Source organism: Scylla paramamosain, chromosome 10 (genome assembly GCF_035594125.1).
Source record: "Scylla paramamosain isolate STU-SP2022 chromosome 10, ASM3559412v1, whole genome shotgun sequence".
Taxonomy (NCBI): Eukaryota; Metazoa; Arthropoda; class Malacostraca; order Decapoda; family Portunidae; genus Scylla; species Scylla paramamosain.
In genome coordinates, this window is record NC_087160.1 from 23,037,902 (window position 1) to 23,053,714 (window position 15,813).

The window sequence follows — 15,813 nt, forward strand, 5'->3', positions numbered from 1 at the left end:
CTTCATTAAGTGCTTCCCCAGCACCAATGGCAAACACATGAGAGAGCTGAGCTGCTTGTGACAAGGATGGTGTTGTCCCTGCCATTTCAGCCTCAGAGGCTTCTGTTCTCTTGTCATCAGACAGTTGTGAGTCACCTACTACATTTGATGTTATATTACTTGAAGAGATGGATAGTGGCATTGTCATTTTTGCATCAAGTGTGTTGCTGCTTTCAACCTTGAGGGTTAATATGTTCTGAGAAACTTCATCGTTGGGAGCTCCTCGCTTGGCAACTGAATGTGACTCGCTGTCCTCACTGGCAGCCAGTTTTTTGACAAGTAAGTTTGGATCTTTCTGTGCAATATCAAGATAATCTACAGAATACTCAGCTACCTCTACTACAGTTCCATTGGAATCTATGGCAGTACTAATGACCTCTACTGGGGTGCCCTTTACTTCTTGAGTGTTGACTTCAGAAACTGTAACATCAACTAAGTTACTGACTATAACTACAGGCTCTGAAATAGAAATGTAAGCTTCTCCTACTGTTTCATTAATCTCAGATTTAGACAGTACATTTTCATCTGTTGATACATAATAATCTACTTCTACGGAGTCATTTACTAAACTGGAAACCATATCCATAGAAGCAGACGTTTTCTTTAACACATTAAAATCTACTGGCAAAGCTGGATCAGGCATTTCAAGAGTATAGGTTTCCTCAACTAAATCTTTGTTTTCCAGATTAATTGTACCAACAATGTCTTTGGAATCAGCATCAACTCCTTCGCCTATTAGTGGGTCTACTTCCATTCCTGATGGTTCTGGCTCAATCAATGTTGGCTCTGCTTCTAACATTACTGATTCTTCTTTCATAACTCCTGGTTCTGTCACCATCACTGTTGATTCTGGCTCTATAATGACCAGCATTGCCTCCTCAAATATAAGTTCTGTCTCTACCATTCCTGATTGTTCATCCACCATAGTGTGCTCTGGTTTTGTTTCTTCCATTGCTGTTTTTGATAGTGATTTTTCCACTTCAAATTCTGATTCCTCAATTGTTGATTTTGGTTTCACTACTGGTGGCTCTGTTTGTTCCAATGTTGGTTCTCGTTCTAGTTCTGATTTAGATTCCACCATCATTTGTTCTGATTCCTCAATGTTAAATTCAGTTTCCATTAGTTTCTTAATTACAGGCTCTGGCTCTGTTTCTGTTGGTTTTGGTTCTTCCACTACTGGCTGTAATGTAACTACACTTAGTTCCAGTTCTTCTACAACTGCTTCTGGTTTCAACACCATGGAATCAGAAGCTGTTAAGGTTGATTCTGCTTCCATTATTATTGGTTCTGCTTCCATTATTATTGGTTCTGCTTTCATTATTATTGGTTCTGCTTTCACCATTACTGGTTCTGCCTCCACCACAACTGGTTCTGGCTTGACCATTATTAGACTTGATTCTGTAACTGTTGGTTCTGCCTCTACTACTACTGGCTCAGCTTCCACTGTTACTATGTCAGGCTCTACCACTGGCTCTGTCTCCAACATTGCTTTTCTTGCTTCCAGCACTTCTGGTTCTTCCTCCATCACTTCTAATTCTGCATTCACCACTTCTGGTTCTGACTCTACCACAGTTACTTCCAGGTGCAACACTTCTAGTTCTGGCTCCATTATTTTCAGTTCCTCCACCACTGCTCCAGATACCACCACTATTGGTTCTACCTTCACAACTGTTTTTTCTGGCTCTAGCAGTGTTAGATCTAGCTCTGCAACTGATGGATCTTTCACCACCAAAGTGTCCACTATTGTTTGTTCTTCAACAAATGATGGTGCTAATTTTAATAATACCTGTTCTCCCTCTATCAGTTCTGGTTTCAGTACTTCCCCAGCTTCAGCTGCCAATGCCTTCTCATCCTTAGGAGCCAGTGTCTCTTCAAGTGTCGATGCCTCCTCAACTTCATGTGTCAGTACTTCCTCAACTTCAGTAGGTGCCAGAGCTTCCTCAATTTTAGGTGCGAATTCCTCCTCAACTATAGATACCAAGTCATTCTCAATTTCAAGAGCCAGAACCTTGAGTTCAGGTGCCAGTACCACCTTAGTCTTTAGTGATGGTTCCTTCTCAACTTCAGTTGACAATTCATCCTTAAATTCCGATGCAACCAATTCATTTTCAGGAGAAAGTACTTGCTGATCTTCCAGTGCTACTTCCTCTTCAACTACTGGTACTTGTAACTCATGATCTTCAAGTGCCATTATTTTCTTACCTACAGATGCCAGTATCTCAACTTCAGATGTCAGTACCTCATTGATTTCAGGTGCCAGAATAGCCTCAACTTCAAGTCCTAGTACCTCCTCAAACTCAGATTCAGGTAACTCATCAACTTCAGGTGCCAATACTGCCTCAACTTCAATTGCTAGCACCTCCTCAAATTCAGTTCCCAGCACCTCATCAATTTCAGGTGACAGAACTCCCTCAACTTCAAGTGCTAGTGCCTCCTCAAATTCAGTTCCCAGTAGTTCATCAACTTCAGGTGCCAATACAATGTTAACTTCAAGGGCCAGTTCTAGGTCAACTTCAGGTGCCAGAACCTCTTCAACTTCAGGTGCCAGAATGTCTTCAACTTCAGGTGCCAGAACCTCCTCAACTTCAGGAGTCAGAACCTCCTCAACTACAGGTGCAAGAACCTCCTCAACTTCAGGAGCCAGAACCCCTTCAACTTCAGGTGCAAACACCACCTTGAATTCATATGCCAGAGCCTCTTCAACTTCAGGTGCCAGAACCTCCTCATCTTCTGGTGTCAGAGCCTCCAAAACTTCAGGTGTCAGTATATTTTGAACTTCTGGTGTCAGAACCTCCTCAACTTCAGTTGCCAGTACCTCCTCAATTTCAGGTGCCAGTACCTCTTCAACTTCAGATGCCAGTACCCCCTCAATTCCAGATGTCAGTATCTCTTGAAATTCAGGTGCCAGTACCTCCTCAACTTCAGGAGCTAGCAAATCTTCAACTTCAGGAGTCAGAACCTCCTCAATTTCAGATGCCAGTATCTCTTGAACTTCAGATGTCAGTACCTCCACAACTTCAGGTGTCAGAACCTCCTCAACTTTAGGTGCCAGAATCTTTTGAACTTCAGGTGTCAGAACCTCCTTAACTTTAGGTGCCAGTACCTCCTCAACTTCAGGTAACAGAACCTCCTCGACTTCAGGTGTCAGTATCTCTTGAACTTCAGGTGAAGGTACCTCCTCAACTTCAGGTGCCATCACCTCTTGAACTTCAGATGAAGATACCTCTTCAACTTCAGGTGTCAGAACCTCCACAACTTTAAGTGCCAATATCTCCTGAACTTCAGGCACCAGTACCTCCTCAACTTTAGGTGTCACAGCCTCAACTTCTGGTGTCAATACCTCCTCAATTTCAGGTGTCAATACTTCAACTTCAGGTGCCAGTACCTCTTCAACTTCAGGTGTCAGTGCCTCCTCAATTTTAGGTGCCAGAACATCAACTTCAGATGCCAGTATTTCAACTTCAGGTGTCAGAAACTGCTTAACTTCTGATGTCAGAACCTCCTCAACTTCATGCATCAGAACCTCCACAGCTTCAGGTGTCAGAATCTCTAGAACTTCATGTGTCAGTATCTCCTGAACTTCTGGTGTCAGAATCTCCTCAACTTCAGTTGTCAGAACCTGCTCAAGTTCAGATATCAGAACCTCCACTTCAGGTGTCAGTACCTCCTCAACTTCAGGTGCCAGTACCTCCTCAGCTTCAGGTGTCAGAACCTCAACTTCAGACCTCAAAACCTTCTCAATCTCAGGTGCTAAAACCTCAACTTCAGTTGTTAGAGCCCTCTCAACTTCAGGTGTGAGAGCCTCCTCAACTCCATGCTCCAGAATCTCCTCAATTTCAGGAATCATAACCTTTTCAACTTCAGGTGCCAGCATCTCTTGAACTACAGGTATCAACACCAACTCGACTTCAGGTGTCAGAACTTCCTCAACTTCAGGTGTCAGAACCTTCTCTACTTCAAGTGGTACAACTTTCTCAACTTCAGATGGCAGAACCTCAACTTCAGGTGCATGTACCTCCTCTACTTCATTTGCCAGAACCTCCTCAACTTCAGGTGGCAGTATGTCTTGAAATTCAGGTGCCAGTACCTCAACTTCAGGTGCCAGAGCCTCCTCAACTTCAGGCACCAGTATGTCCTCAACTTCAGGTGTCAGTACCTCCTCAACTTCAGGTGCCAAAACCTCAATTTCTGTTGTTACAACCTCAACTTCAGGTGACAGTACCTCCTCATCTTTAGGTGCCAGAAACTCCTCAACTTCTGGTGTCAGAACCTTCTCAACTTCTGGGACCAGTACCTCCTCAACTTCAGATGTCAGAACCTCCTCAACTTCAGGTGTCAGAATCTCCCCTTCAGATGCCAGTAGCCCCTCAACTCCAGATGCCAGTATCTTTTGAACTTCAGGTGCCAGAACTTCTTCAACTTCAGGTGTCAGAACTTCAATTTCAGGTGCAAGTACCTCCTCAAATTCAGGTATCAGAACCTCTTCAACATCAGGTGTCAGAGTTTCCTGAAGTTCAGATGCCAGTATATCCTCAACTTCAGTTGTCAGAACCTCCTCAACTTCAGGTGCCAGTACCTCCTCAACTTCAGGTGTCAATACCTCTTCAACTGCAAGTGTCAGTATCTCCTTAACTTCAGGTGTCATAACCTCCTCAACTTCAGGTGCCAGTACCTCTTCAACTTCAGGTGTCAGTACCTCTTCAACTTCAGGTGTCACAACCTCAACTTCAGGTGACAGTACCTCCTCATTTTTTGGTGTCAGAACCTCTTCAACTTCAGGTGTCAGAACCTCCTCAACTTTTGGTGCCAGTACCTCCTCAACTTCAGATGTCAGAACCCTCTCAGCTTCAGGTGTCAGAATCTCAACTTCAGGTGCCAGTATCTCTTGAACTTCAGGTGCTGGTACTTTCTCAACTTCAGGTCCCAAAACCTCTTCAACTTCAGGTGTCAGAAATTCAACTTCAGGTGCAAATACCTCATCAACTTCAGGTGCCAGTACCTCCTGAACTTCAGGTGACAGTATGTCAACTTCAGGTGTCATAACCTCAACTTCAGGTGTCAATATTTCCTCAACTTCAGGTGTCAGTACCTCCTTAACTTCAGGTGTGACAACCTCTTCCTCAACTTCAGGTGCCAGTATCTCTTCAACTTCAGGTGTGAGAATCTCAACTTCTGATGCCAGTATCTCTTGAACCTCAGGTGCTGGTACCTCCTCAACTTCAGGTGCTAAAACCTCTTCAACTTCAGGTGTCAGAACTCCAACTTCAGGTGCAAGTACATCCTCAACTTCAGGTGTCAGAACTTCCTCAAATTCAGTTGCCAGCACATCCTCAACTTCTGGTGTCAGAACCTCCTCAACTTCAGGTGCCAGTATGTCAATTTCAAGTGTCACAACCTCAATTTTAGGTGTCAATACCTCTTGAACTACAGGTGTCAGTATCTCCTTAACTTCAGGTGTCAGAACATCTTCGGGTTCTGGTGACAGTAACTCTTCAACTTCAGGCGCCTGTACCTCTTCAACTTCAGGTGACAGTACCTCCTCAACTTTAGGTGCCAGAAGCTCTTCAACTTCAGGTGTCAGAACCTCCTCAACTTCAGAGGCCAGTACCTCCTCAACTTCAGAGGCCAGTACCTCCTCAACTCCAGGTGTCAGAATCTCAACTTTTGGTGCCAGTATCTCTTGAACTTCAGTTGCTGGTACCTCCTCAACTTCAGGTGCCAAAACCTCTTCAACTTCAGGTGTCAGAACTCCAACTTCAGGTGCAAGTACATCCTTAACTTCAGGTGTCAGAACTTCTTCAAATTCAGTTGCCAGCACATCCTCAACTTCCGGTGTCAAAACCTCTTCAACTTCAGGTGCCAGTATGTCAATTTCAGGTGACACAACCTCAACTTCAGGTATCAATACCTCTTCAACTGCAGGCATCATTATCTCCTTAACTTTGGGTGTCATAACCTCCTCAACTTCAGGTACGAGTACCTCTTCAACTTCAGGTGTCTGTATCTCTTCAACTTCAGGTGTCACAACCTCAACTTCAGGTGACAGTACCTCCTGAAATTTAGGTGCCAGAATCTCTTCAACTTCAGCTGTCAGAACCTCCTCAACTTCTGAGGCTTGTACCTCCTCAACTACAGATGTCAGAGCCTCCTCAACTTCAGGTGTCAGAACTTCAACTTCAGGTGTCAGAACTTCAAGTTCAGGTGCCAGTACCTCATCAACTTCAGGTGCCAGAACCTCATCAACTTCAGGCATCAGAACTTCCTCAACCACAGGTCCCAGTACACCCTCAACTTCAGGTGCCAGTACCTCCTCAACTTCAGGTGCCAGTACCTCCTCAACTTCAGGTGTCAGTACCTCAACTTCAGATGTCAGTACCTTCTCAACTTCAGGTGCCAAAATCTCCACAACTTCAAGTGTGAGCATCTCTTGAACTTTAGTCGCCAATATCTCCTCAGCTTCAGGGGCCAGAAGCTCTTCAACTTCAGGTGTAAGAACTCCCTCAACTTTAGGTGCCAGTATTTCCTCAAACTCCAGTGTCAGAACCTCCTCAACTTCAGGTGCTAGTACCTCCTCAACTTCAGGTATCCATACCTCCTCAACTTCAGGTGTCTGTACCTCCTCAACTTCAGATGCAAGCATCTCTTGAACTCTAAGTGCCAGTACCTCCTCAACACCAGGTGTCATGACCTCCTCAACTTCAGGCATCAGAATCTCCTCAACTTTAGGTGTCAGAGCCTCCTCAACTAAAGGTGTTAGAATCTCCTCAACTTTAGGCATCAGAATTTCCTCAAGTTCAGATAATGGAACCTCCTCAATATGGTGTGTCTGAACCCCCTCAACCTCAGGTGTCAGAACCTCAATTTGAGGTGTCAAAGCTTCAGGTGCTAGCATCTCTTGAACTTTAAGTGCCAACACCACCTCAACTTCTGGTGTCAGAATCTCCTCAACTTCTGGTGTCAGAACCTCAACTTCAGATATCTGAAACTCAGCTTCAGATATCAAAACTTTCTCAACTTCAAATGCTGGTACCTCCTCAGCTTCATGTGACAGAACCTTCTCTATTTCAGGTACCAAAACCCGCTCAACTTCAGGTGCCAACACCACTTCAACTTCTGGTGCCAGTACCTCCTCAGCATAACATGGCAGTATGTATTCAACTTCAGGTGCCAGTAACTCCTCAACTTCAGGAGCCAGCACCTCCTCAACTTCAGGAGCCAGCACCTCCTCAACTTCAGGTGCTAGCACCTCCTCAACTTCAGGTGCCAGTACCTCCTCAACTTCAGATGCCTGTACCACCTCAACCTCAGGTGCCAGTACCTCCTCAACTTCAGGTGCCAGTACCTCCTCAACTTCAGATGCCAGTACCTCCTCAACTTCAGGAATCAGTACCTCCTTAACTTCAGGTGCCAGTATCTCCTCAACTTCAAGTGCCAGTATCTCAACTTCAGGTGCCAGTACCTCCTCAACTTCAAGAGTCAGTACCTCCTCAACTTCAGGTGTCAGTACTTTCTCAACTTCTGGTGTTATGACCTCAACTTCAGGTGTCAGTACCTCCTCAATTTCAAGTGCCAGTATCTCCTCAACTTCAGGAGCTGGTATCTCCTCAACTTCAGGTGTCAGTACCTCCTCAACTTCAGGTGTCAGTACTTCCTCAACTTTAGGTGTCAGTACTTCCTCAACTTCAGGTGTCAGTACCTCCTCAACTTCAGGTGTCAGTACCTCCTCAACTTCAGGTGTCAGTACCTCCTCAACTTCAGGTGTCAGTACCTCCTCAACTTCAGGTGTCAGTACTTCCTCAACTTCAGGTGTCAGTACTTCTTCAACTTCAGGTGTCAGTACTTCCTCAACTTCAGGTGTCAGTACTTCCTCAACTTCAGGTGTCAGTACCTCCTCAACTTCAGGTGCCAGTATCTCCTCAACTTCAGGTGCCAGTACCTCCTCAACTTCAGATGCCAGTACCTCCTCAACTTCAGGTGTCAGTACCTCCTCAACTTCAGGTGTCAGTAACTCCTCAACTTCAGGTGTCAGTATCTCCTCAACTTCAGGTGCCAGTACCTCCTCAACTTCAGATGCCAGTACCTCCTCAACTTCAGGTGTCAGTACCTCCTCAACTTCAGATGTCAGTAACTCCTCAACTTCAGGTGTCAGTATCTCCTCAACTTCAGGTGCCACTATCTCCTCAATTTCAGGTGTCAGTACCTCCTCAACTTCAAGTGCCACTGTCTCATCAATTTCAGGTGCCAGTACCTCCTCAACTACAGGTGCCATTATCTCCTCAATTTCAAGTGCCAGTATCTCAACCTTTGGTTCCAGAACCTCCTCAATGTTAGGTGAAAGAACCTCTTCAACTTCAGGTACTAGGAGCTCTTCAACTTCAAGTACCAGTACCTTCTCAACTTCAGGTTTCAGAACCTTAACTTCAGGTGCCAAAACCTCCTCAACTTCAGGAGCAAACATCTTAACTTCAGGTGCTAATACCACAATTTCAGGTGCTGGTATCTTCTCAACCTCAGGTGCTAGTACCTCCTCAGCTTCAGATGCCAGTACCTCCTCAACTTCAAGTGCCAATACCTCCTCAACTTCAGGTGTCAGCACATCAGCTTCAGGTGCCAGTATCTCCTCAACCTCTTGTTCCAGAACCTCTTCAAATTCAGGTGCCAGTACATTCACAACTTCATGTGGCAGCACCTCCTCAAATTCAGGTGCATGTTCCTCCTTAGCTTTAAGTGTCGGTACCTCCTCAACTTCAGGTGTCAGTACTTCAAGTGACAGTACCTCAACTTCAGGTGCCAGAACCCCCACAACTTTAGGTGGCAGTACTTCCTCAACTTCAAGTGTCATTACCTCCTCGGCTTCTATTGCCATTACTTCCTTAACCTCAGGTGCCAATACCTCCTCAACTTCAGGTGTTAATGCCTCCTCAACTTTAGGTACTGGCACCTCTTCAATATCAGATGTCAGTATGTCCTTATTGTCATGTGTTTGTATTTGGCCAAATTCAGGTGCCATTATCTTCTGAACTTGTTGCACCAGTGTGTCCTCAACTTCAGATGCAAATACTTCAAGTGCAGAAGTCAATATCTCCTCAACCTCTGGCAATAACACCTTGGGTCTGTGTGCCATTACTTCTTCAACTTTAATGGTCAATGCCTCCTCCTCAACTACAGGTGCTGGAACCTCCTCTAAGAATGGAGGCAGTGATCCTTCAACATCAGGTGCCAGTATCTTCTGAATTTCAGATGTAACTTCTTCCTCAAGATTAGATGACAACATTTCAGCTTCATCTGCTGGTACTTCCTTAACTTCCTGCATCAGCATCTTCTCAACTTCTGATGCCAGGAACTCCTCAATTTCAGGTGTCAGCACCTCCTCAACTTCAGGTACCAGTACCTCTTCCATTTCAGGTGCCAAAACCTCAACTTCAGGTGCCAGTACTTCCTCAATTTCAGGTGCCAGTACCTCCTCAACTTCAGGTGCCAGTACCTCCTTAATTTCAGTCACCAGTACCTTCTCAACTTCAGGTGCCAGAACCTCAACCTCAGGTGCCATTACCTCCTCAATTTCAAGTGCCAGAACCTCCTCAACTTCAGGTGCTAGAATCCCCTCTAAAATGACAGGTGATAATGCCTCCTCAACATCAACTGCCATTATCTCCCAAACTTCTGGTATAATTATTTCTTCAATTTCTGGAGTTAATACCTCCACAACTTCAGGAGCCCATATCTTCTGAACTTCAAATGGCATTGTCTCTTCAACTTCAGGAGGTATTCCCTCAAACTTAAGTGTCAGTACCTCTTCAACTTCTGGTACCACTGCTTCAACTTCAGACACCAATGTCTCCTTCACATCAGGTATCTTTATCTTCTCTCTTTCTGGAACCAGTATCTCTTCAACTTCAGCAGTCAGTATCTCCTTAAATTCTGATGACAATATCTCTTCAACTTCTGGCACCAATGCCCCTTCAATTACCTCATCAACTTCAGGTGCCAGTACCTCTTCAAACTCAGGCACCAGTACCTCCTCTACTATAGGCACAAGTACCTCCTCAGTCTTAGATGCCAGTAACTCAACTTCATGAGCCAATACTTCTTGAACTGCAGTTGCAAATACTTCAACTTCATATGCCAGTATTTCCTGAACTTCTGATGCCAGTACCTCAACTTCAGATGCTACTATCTTGTTTTCAGTTGATAGTATCTCCTCAACTTCAAGTGCCATTGCCTCAATTTGGGATGGTAGTATCTCCTGAATTTCAGATGGCAGCAGTTTCTCAACTTCTTGTATTCGTGCCTCCTCAATTTTAAATGACAGTACCTTATCAACTTCAGGTGTGCATACTGCCTCAACTTTGAGAGTCGGTACCTCAACTTTATGTCCCATCATTTTTGCATTTTTAGTCACCAGTGCTTCCTTAACTACAGGTTCTATTATCTCCTCAGATTCAGATGTCAGTATCTCAACTTTTGATAAATCTGCATCTTCAACTTCAGGTTTCAGTGCATTCTCTACTCTAATTTCTGGTATGTCCTTAACTTCATGTGTCAGTACCTCAACTTCTGGTGCAGATGCTTCCTTGAGACTCAATGCTCGTACTGCTTCAACTTCAGGTACTTGTACCTCAACTTCAGATGTTGATGCTTCTTCAACTTCGGATGCTAGTACCTTCTTAAATTCAAGTAACAGTAATGCCTCAATTTCAGATGTATATTCTCCCTCAAGTTCATGTGCCAATACCTCATGTTCAAGTTCTGCATCTATCCCTGTTTGTTCTGCCTTTGTTGATTGTTCTCCATCAATTATTTGTGGTTCTAATTGTAACAATTTTGATTTTTCTTCCATCACTTTCAACTTTGGATCAATCTCTTTTGGTTTTGGCTCTCTTATTTCTGGTTCTGATTTTTCTACTTCTGACTCAGTTTCCACCACTGTTGGCTCTGGTTCCACTACTGGTGGCTCTGCCTTCACTTCTGGTTCTAATTCCACTATTGTTTTTTCTGACTTTACCTCTGTTACTTCTAGCTCTATAGCTGTTGCTTCTGCTTCCACCAATACTGTTTCTTGTTCCAAAATCATTGGTTCCAACTCCACAGCTACAAGTTTAGATTCTGAACTAGTAGCTTTGAGCTTTGCAACCATAGGTCCTAATTCCACTAATGACATAATTGATTTAATCAATGTTGCTTCTGCTTCCACAGCTACTGGTTCTAGCTCCAATAATGATGCTTCCACCAACACTACTGGCTCTGGTACCAACTCTGTTGGTTCTGCCTCCTCTAATACTGGTTCTAGTTTAATCAATACTGGCTGCTCTTCTTCCATCACTTGTGGTTCTGATTTCACTTCCAGTATTTCTGACTCATCCACCATTTGTTCCACTAATGTTATTAGTTTCAGTTCCATGACTTGCTCTACAACTGTTGCTTCTGGTTCCACCATTGTTGCTTCTTGTGTTGTTAATGTTATCTCTGGTTCTAATGCTGTTAGTTCTGGTTTTACCAAAGTTGATTCTAATACCATCACTGCTGGTTCTAATTCTTCTCCTACCACTCTTATTTCTGGTTCTTCCACTATTGCTTCTGGTTCCAAAGTTAGTTCTGATACCATCACAGCTGGTTCTGGCTCTATCTCTCTCACTATTACCTTAATTTCTTCCACTGTTCCTTCTGATTCTATCACTGTTGGTTCCAGTTCATCTACTGGTGCTTCTGCTATCATTACTGATGGTTCTAATGCTTCAATTACTGGTTCTGGCTTAATCACTGCTGGCTCTGTCTCTACTATTGTTGGTTCTGCCACCAGTATTGGTTCTGGCTCTACCTCTGATATTTCTACTTCCACCACTATTTGTTTTGTTTCTGCCACTCTAGGTTCTGGACCACCTACAGTTCGTTCTCCCTTCACAACAGCTGGCTCTGCTTCCATCTCTGTCCTTTCTAGTTCCATCACTTCTGCTATTAGTTCTGGTTCTACTTTGGTTAATTGTTGCTCTAACTTTGTTGATTCTGGTTCAACCCCTGATGGATCTGTGTCTACAGTTTCTTTCTCTACTTCCACCAGTGTTGACTTTATTCCTATATTGACCACTACTAGGTGTGGCTCTACTGCTGTTGGTTCTGACTCCATTTCTGTTGCTTTTGGCTTTTCCTCTGCCAGAGTTGGTTCTTGATTTTCATCTGTTGATTCTTGTTCTATCACTCTTGGTTCTAATTCCAGCATGGCTACTTTTGGTTCTAACAAAGTTGGTTCCCCCTCCACTATTATTGGTTCTGGTCGCACTACTACTGTCTCTGGTCTCACCATTATTGGCTCTAGTCTTACCACTATTGCTTCTGGTCTAACCACTATTGGCTCTGGTCTAACAATTATTGGTTCTGGCCTCACCACTATTGGTTCTAGTCTCACCACTATCGGCTCAGGCCCTATGATGGTTGGTTGTGGTTCTAGCACAGTTAAGTCTGGGTTATGAGTCACTGTTATTTCTGGTTTCACAAGAATCTCTGCCTCTTCCATTAATGTTGATTTTAATTCCATCAACACTGGTTCTTCCATTAAAATGTTTATTTCTGAGTTTATTTCTGTAGAATCTATGGATGCAGTTGTCAACTTTGCTTCTTGCACTGTTGATTCGGACTCCATCACTTGTTGTTCTGACTTCAACACAGGTGCTTCTGGTTCCACTATCAATGGTCCTGGGTTAACGAATGTAGGCTCTGCCTCTTCCTGCACCTTTAGTGTCTCTACCTCCATTACTTTTAGTTCAGGTTTTGAGTACATTTGTGCAATTTCAGGTGTAAATGTTTCAGAATTAATGGATGCAGCAGAAGAAATGCTATTGTCCTCAGCTTCTAAGAAATGCTGCACTTCTGGGGTTAATGTTGCTTCTGTTGAGGTCAGAGTATCTATCACCTGAGATGTCAACATTTCTTTAATTTCAGATTCCAAAAGCTCTTCAAATTTATATGATGTTGCCTTCTCAATATCTGAAGCAGCAGGTTCAAAAATTTCATGCAACACTATTTCCTCTACATCAGGAACTGATGTCCCTTCAGATGAAATTATTCCACTAAATTCAGGTACTTCATTTTCAATATTGATCTCAGGTAATCTATTTTTAAATTCAGGTACTTCTAGTAATTCACTGTCAAGATCATGAAATTCTTGAGATTCATTTTTTACTAGTTCTTCATTTACAGAATATATTCCCTTACTTTCAGACCCACTTATCTGATCAAGCTCACGTACAAAGTCATCATCATTAAATGACAATATTTCTCCAACCTCAGCTGTTAAAATTTGTGCTGGAGATTCAAGTAACTGCGTTTCTTGATCTTCAGATGATACTAAGTCTGCATTACCTACCTCTATATTATCTAAGACTGTTTTAATTTCATCCCTTTCTATCATGTCATCTTCTGTAATATTTGCTGGGAATATTTCTCCTGATGGAATTGTACATAATTCTAGATATTCAGGAGTGAAAACCTCTTCAGCTTCTGAGAAATCTGATCTCTTAGGTTCAGGAGCCAGTCTCTTCTTAATTTCATGCCTCACTACTTTTTCAGCCTCGACTGTAGAAGTAAACCTCTCAGCTTGAGAAGATACATTTTCCAATTCACATGGAATATCTTTTTCTGGAGATGTAAATATTTCCTTAAATTCAACAATTATTTTGTATAATTTATTTGTAAATAAGTTTTTCACAACAGCTGATAGACGTTTATCAAATTTTGGTTCCAAAACCTTCTCCATTTCCATTGCAAGAATTTGTTCTATCTCAGGTGCCAAATTCCTCTCCAGCACAGGTGTCAGTGGTTCTTCTACCTTCAGTGGCAATACATCGTCAACTTCATGTGTCAACATCTCAATGTTGGAAGCCAAAATTTCCTCAACATTAGGTGTCACTGACTCTCCAGTTCCAGTTGCCAGTGTATTCTCAATTTCATGAGTAGAAATTTTATCATTAGATGCCAACATCCTCTTAGTTCCATGAGTTAATAATATTTCATTTTCAGGCATAAATGCTACCTCAGCTTCAGATGATGCCTTCCTAAATTCAGTTGTCATAGTCACTTCAACTTCAGGTCCAGCATGTACCTTTTCCTCAACTTCTGGTGTCTGTACCTCCTTAACTTGCAGCACCTTAACTTCAGGTGCAAGTACATTTTCAACTCTAGGTGCCAATAACTCCTCAACTTCAGATACCAGTACTTCCTCAGCTTCTAATGATTTTACCACTAATTCAGGTACCAGTACTTCAACTTCTGGTGCCACGAACTCCTCGACTTCATAAGAAGGTATTTTCTCAGCTTCAAGTGCTTCAGGAGCTAGCACTTTAACTTCAGAAGCCAATATCTCCTCAATTTCAGGTGCCAGTGGCTCAACTATAGGTGCCAATACCTCAACAACTTCTGGTAACAGTAACTCAATTGCTGATCCTAGTGCCTCCACAACCTCTGATGTCCACATCTTCTCAACTCCAGATGGCAGTATCTCAAACTGAGGTGCCACTCCCTGTTCCCTTTCAATTTTAGGTTCCAGTGTCTCTTGTTCTTCGTGTGTTAGTAAGTCTTGAACTTCAATTGCCTCATCTTCAAGTGCCTGTAAAGTCTCAACTTCAGATGCCATTATCTCTTCAGCTTTATATGCTGATGTCTCAACTTCTTGTGTCAGTGTCTCAAGTAATGCCTCATTATCAGATGCAAGTACTGTTTTGACTTCTGGTGCTAGTACTGCCTCAACTTCATGTGCTGGTAAGTTCCCAACTTCATGTGTCAGTGTCTCTTGAACTGTAGGTGCATAAGTTTCAATAAGTTCAGACATCAGTTCCTCTTCAAATTCAGGTGCTAATAATGCATCAACTTCAGATGCTAGTACCTGTTGAACTAAAGGTGCCAGTGCTTCTAATATTTCATGTGCTAGTATCTCCTCAATTTCAGAAGGCAATTCTTCATCATCTTCAGGAGGCAATGACTCACCAGTTTTTGATGGCAATGTATTATCAACTTCATGTAGCAAAGTCTCATCAGTTTCAGGTAGCAATGCCTCATCAACTTCATGAGTCACTTCCTCATCTCTGGATGTCAGCACCTCTTCAACTTCAGATGCCAGTGTCTCAACTTCAGGTTCCAGTACCTTGTTGAGTTCATGAATCAGTAAACCAACATCAGCAGCTGGTGTCTCATATTTTGCTACCAATGCCTCCTCATTTTGTGGTGGCAGTTCCTCTTCAACTTCAGAAGGCAGTACTTCAACTTCAGAAGCTTGTATCTTAACTTCAGGGGCTAGTACCTCCCCAGATTCAAGTGCTAGCATCTTCTCAATTTCAGATGTCAATACTTTCTCAACTTCAGGTGGCAGTACTTCAACTTCACTTACCAGTACTTTCACAATTGCAGGTGCTAGTATTTCAACTTCAGATATCAGTATCTCCTCAACTATGGGTGATAACACCTCCTCAACTCCAATTGTATGTACCACCTCAACTTCAGGTGCTAATACCACCTCAGTTTCAGGTCCCGGTACCTCCACATCAGGTGCTGTCAAATCAACTGCAAGTGCCATTACCTCAACCTTGGATGCCAGTGTCTCCTCAATACCAGGTGCCAATGATTGCATAACTTCAGGTGTTACTGTCTCGTCAACTTCAGATGCCCACATCTCTTGAACTTCATGGATAACATGCTCCTCAACTTCAAATGCTGATATCACCTCAGCTTCAGATCCCAGCACCTCAACTTCATGTGCTAATGCCTCCTCTACATCAGATCTCAGTA

General features: G+C 43.2%; 1 protein-coding gene across 2 annotated transcripts in view; it reads right to left on the bottom strand.

Moving 5' to 3' along the window:
- Positions 1 to 15,813, bottom strand: part of LOC135104386 (titin-like) — a 47,258-nt gene that overhangs the window by 12,092 nt on the left and 19,353 nt on the right. For both annotated transcript variants that reach the window (XM_064011771.1, XM_064011770.1), the window contains exon 1: positions 1 to 15,813. This exon is cut by the window's right edge and continues 19,353 nt beyond it. In XM_064011771.1, coding sequence (XP_063867841.1) covers positions 1 to 15,813 — 15,813 coding nt within the window.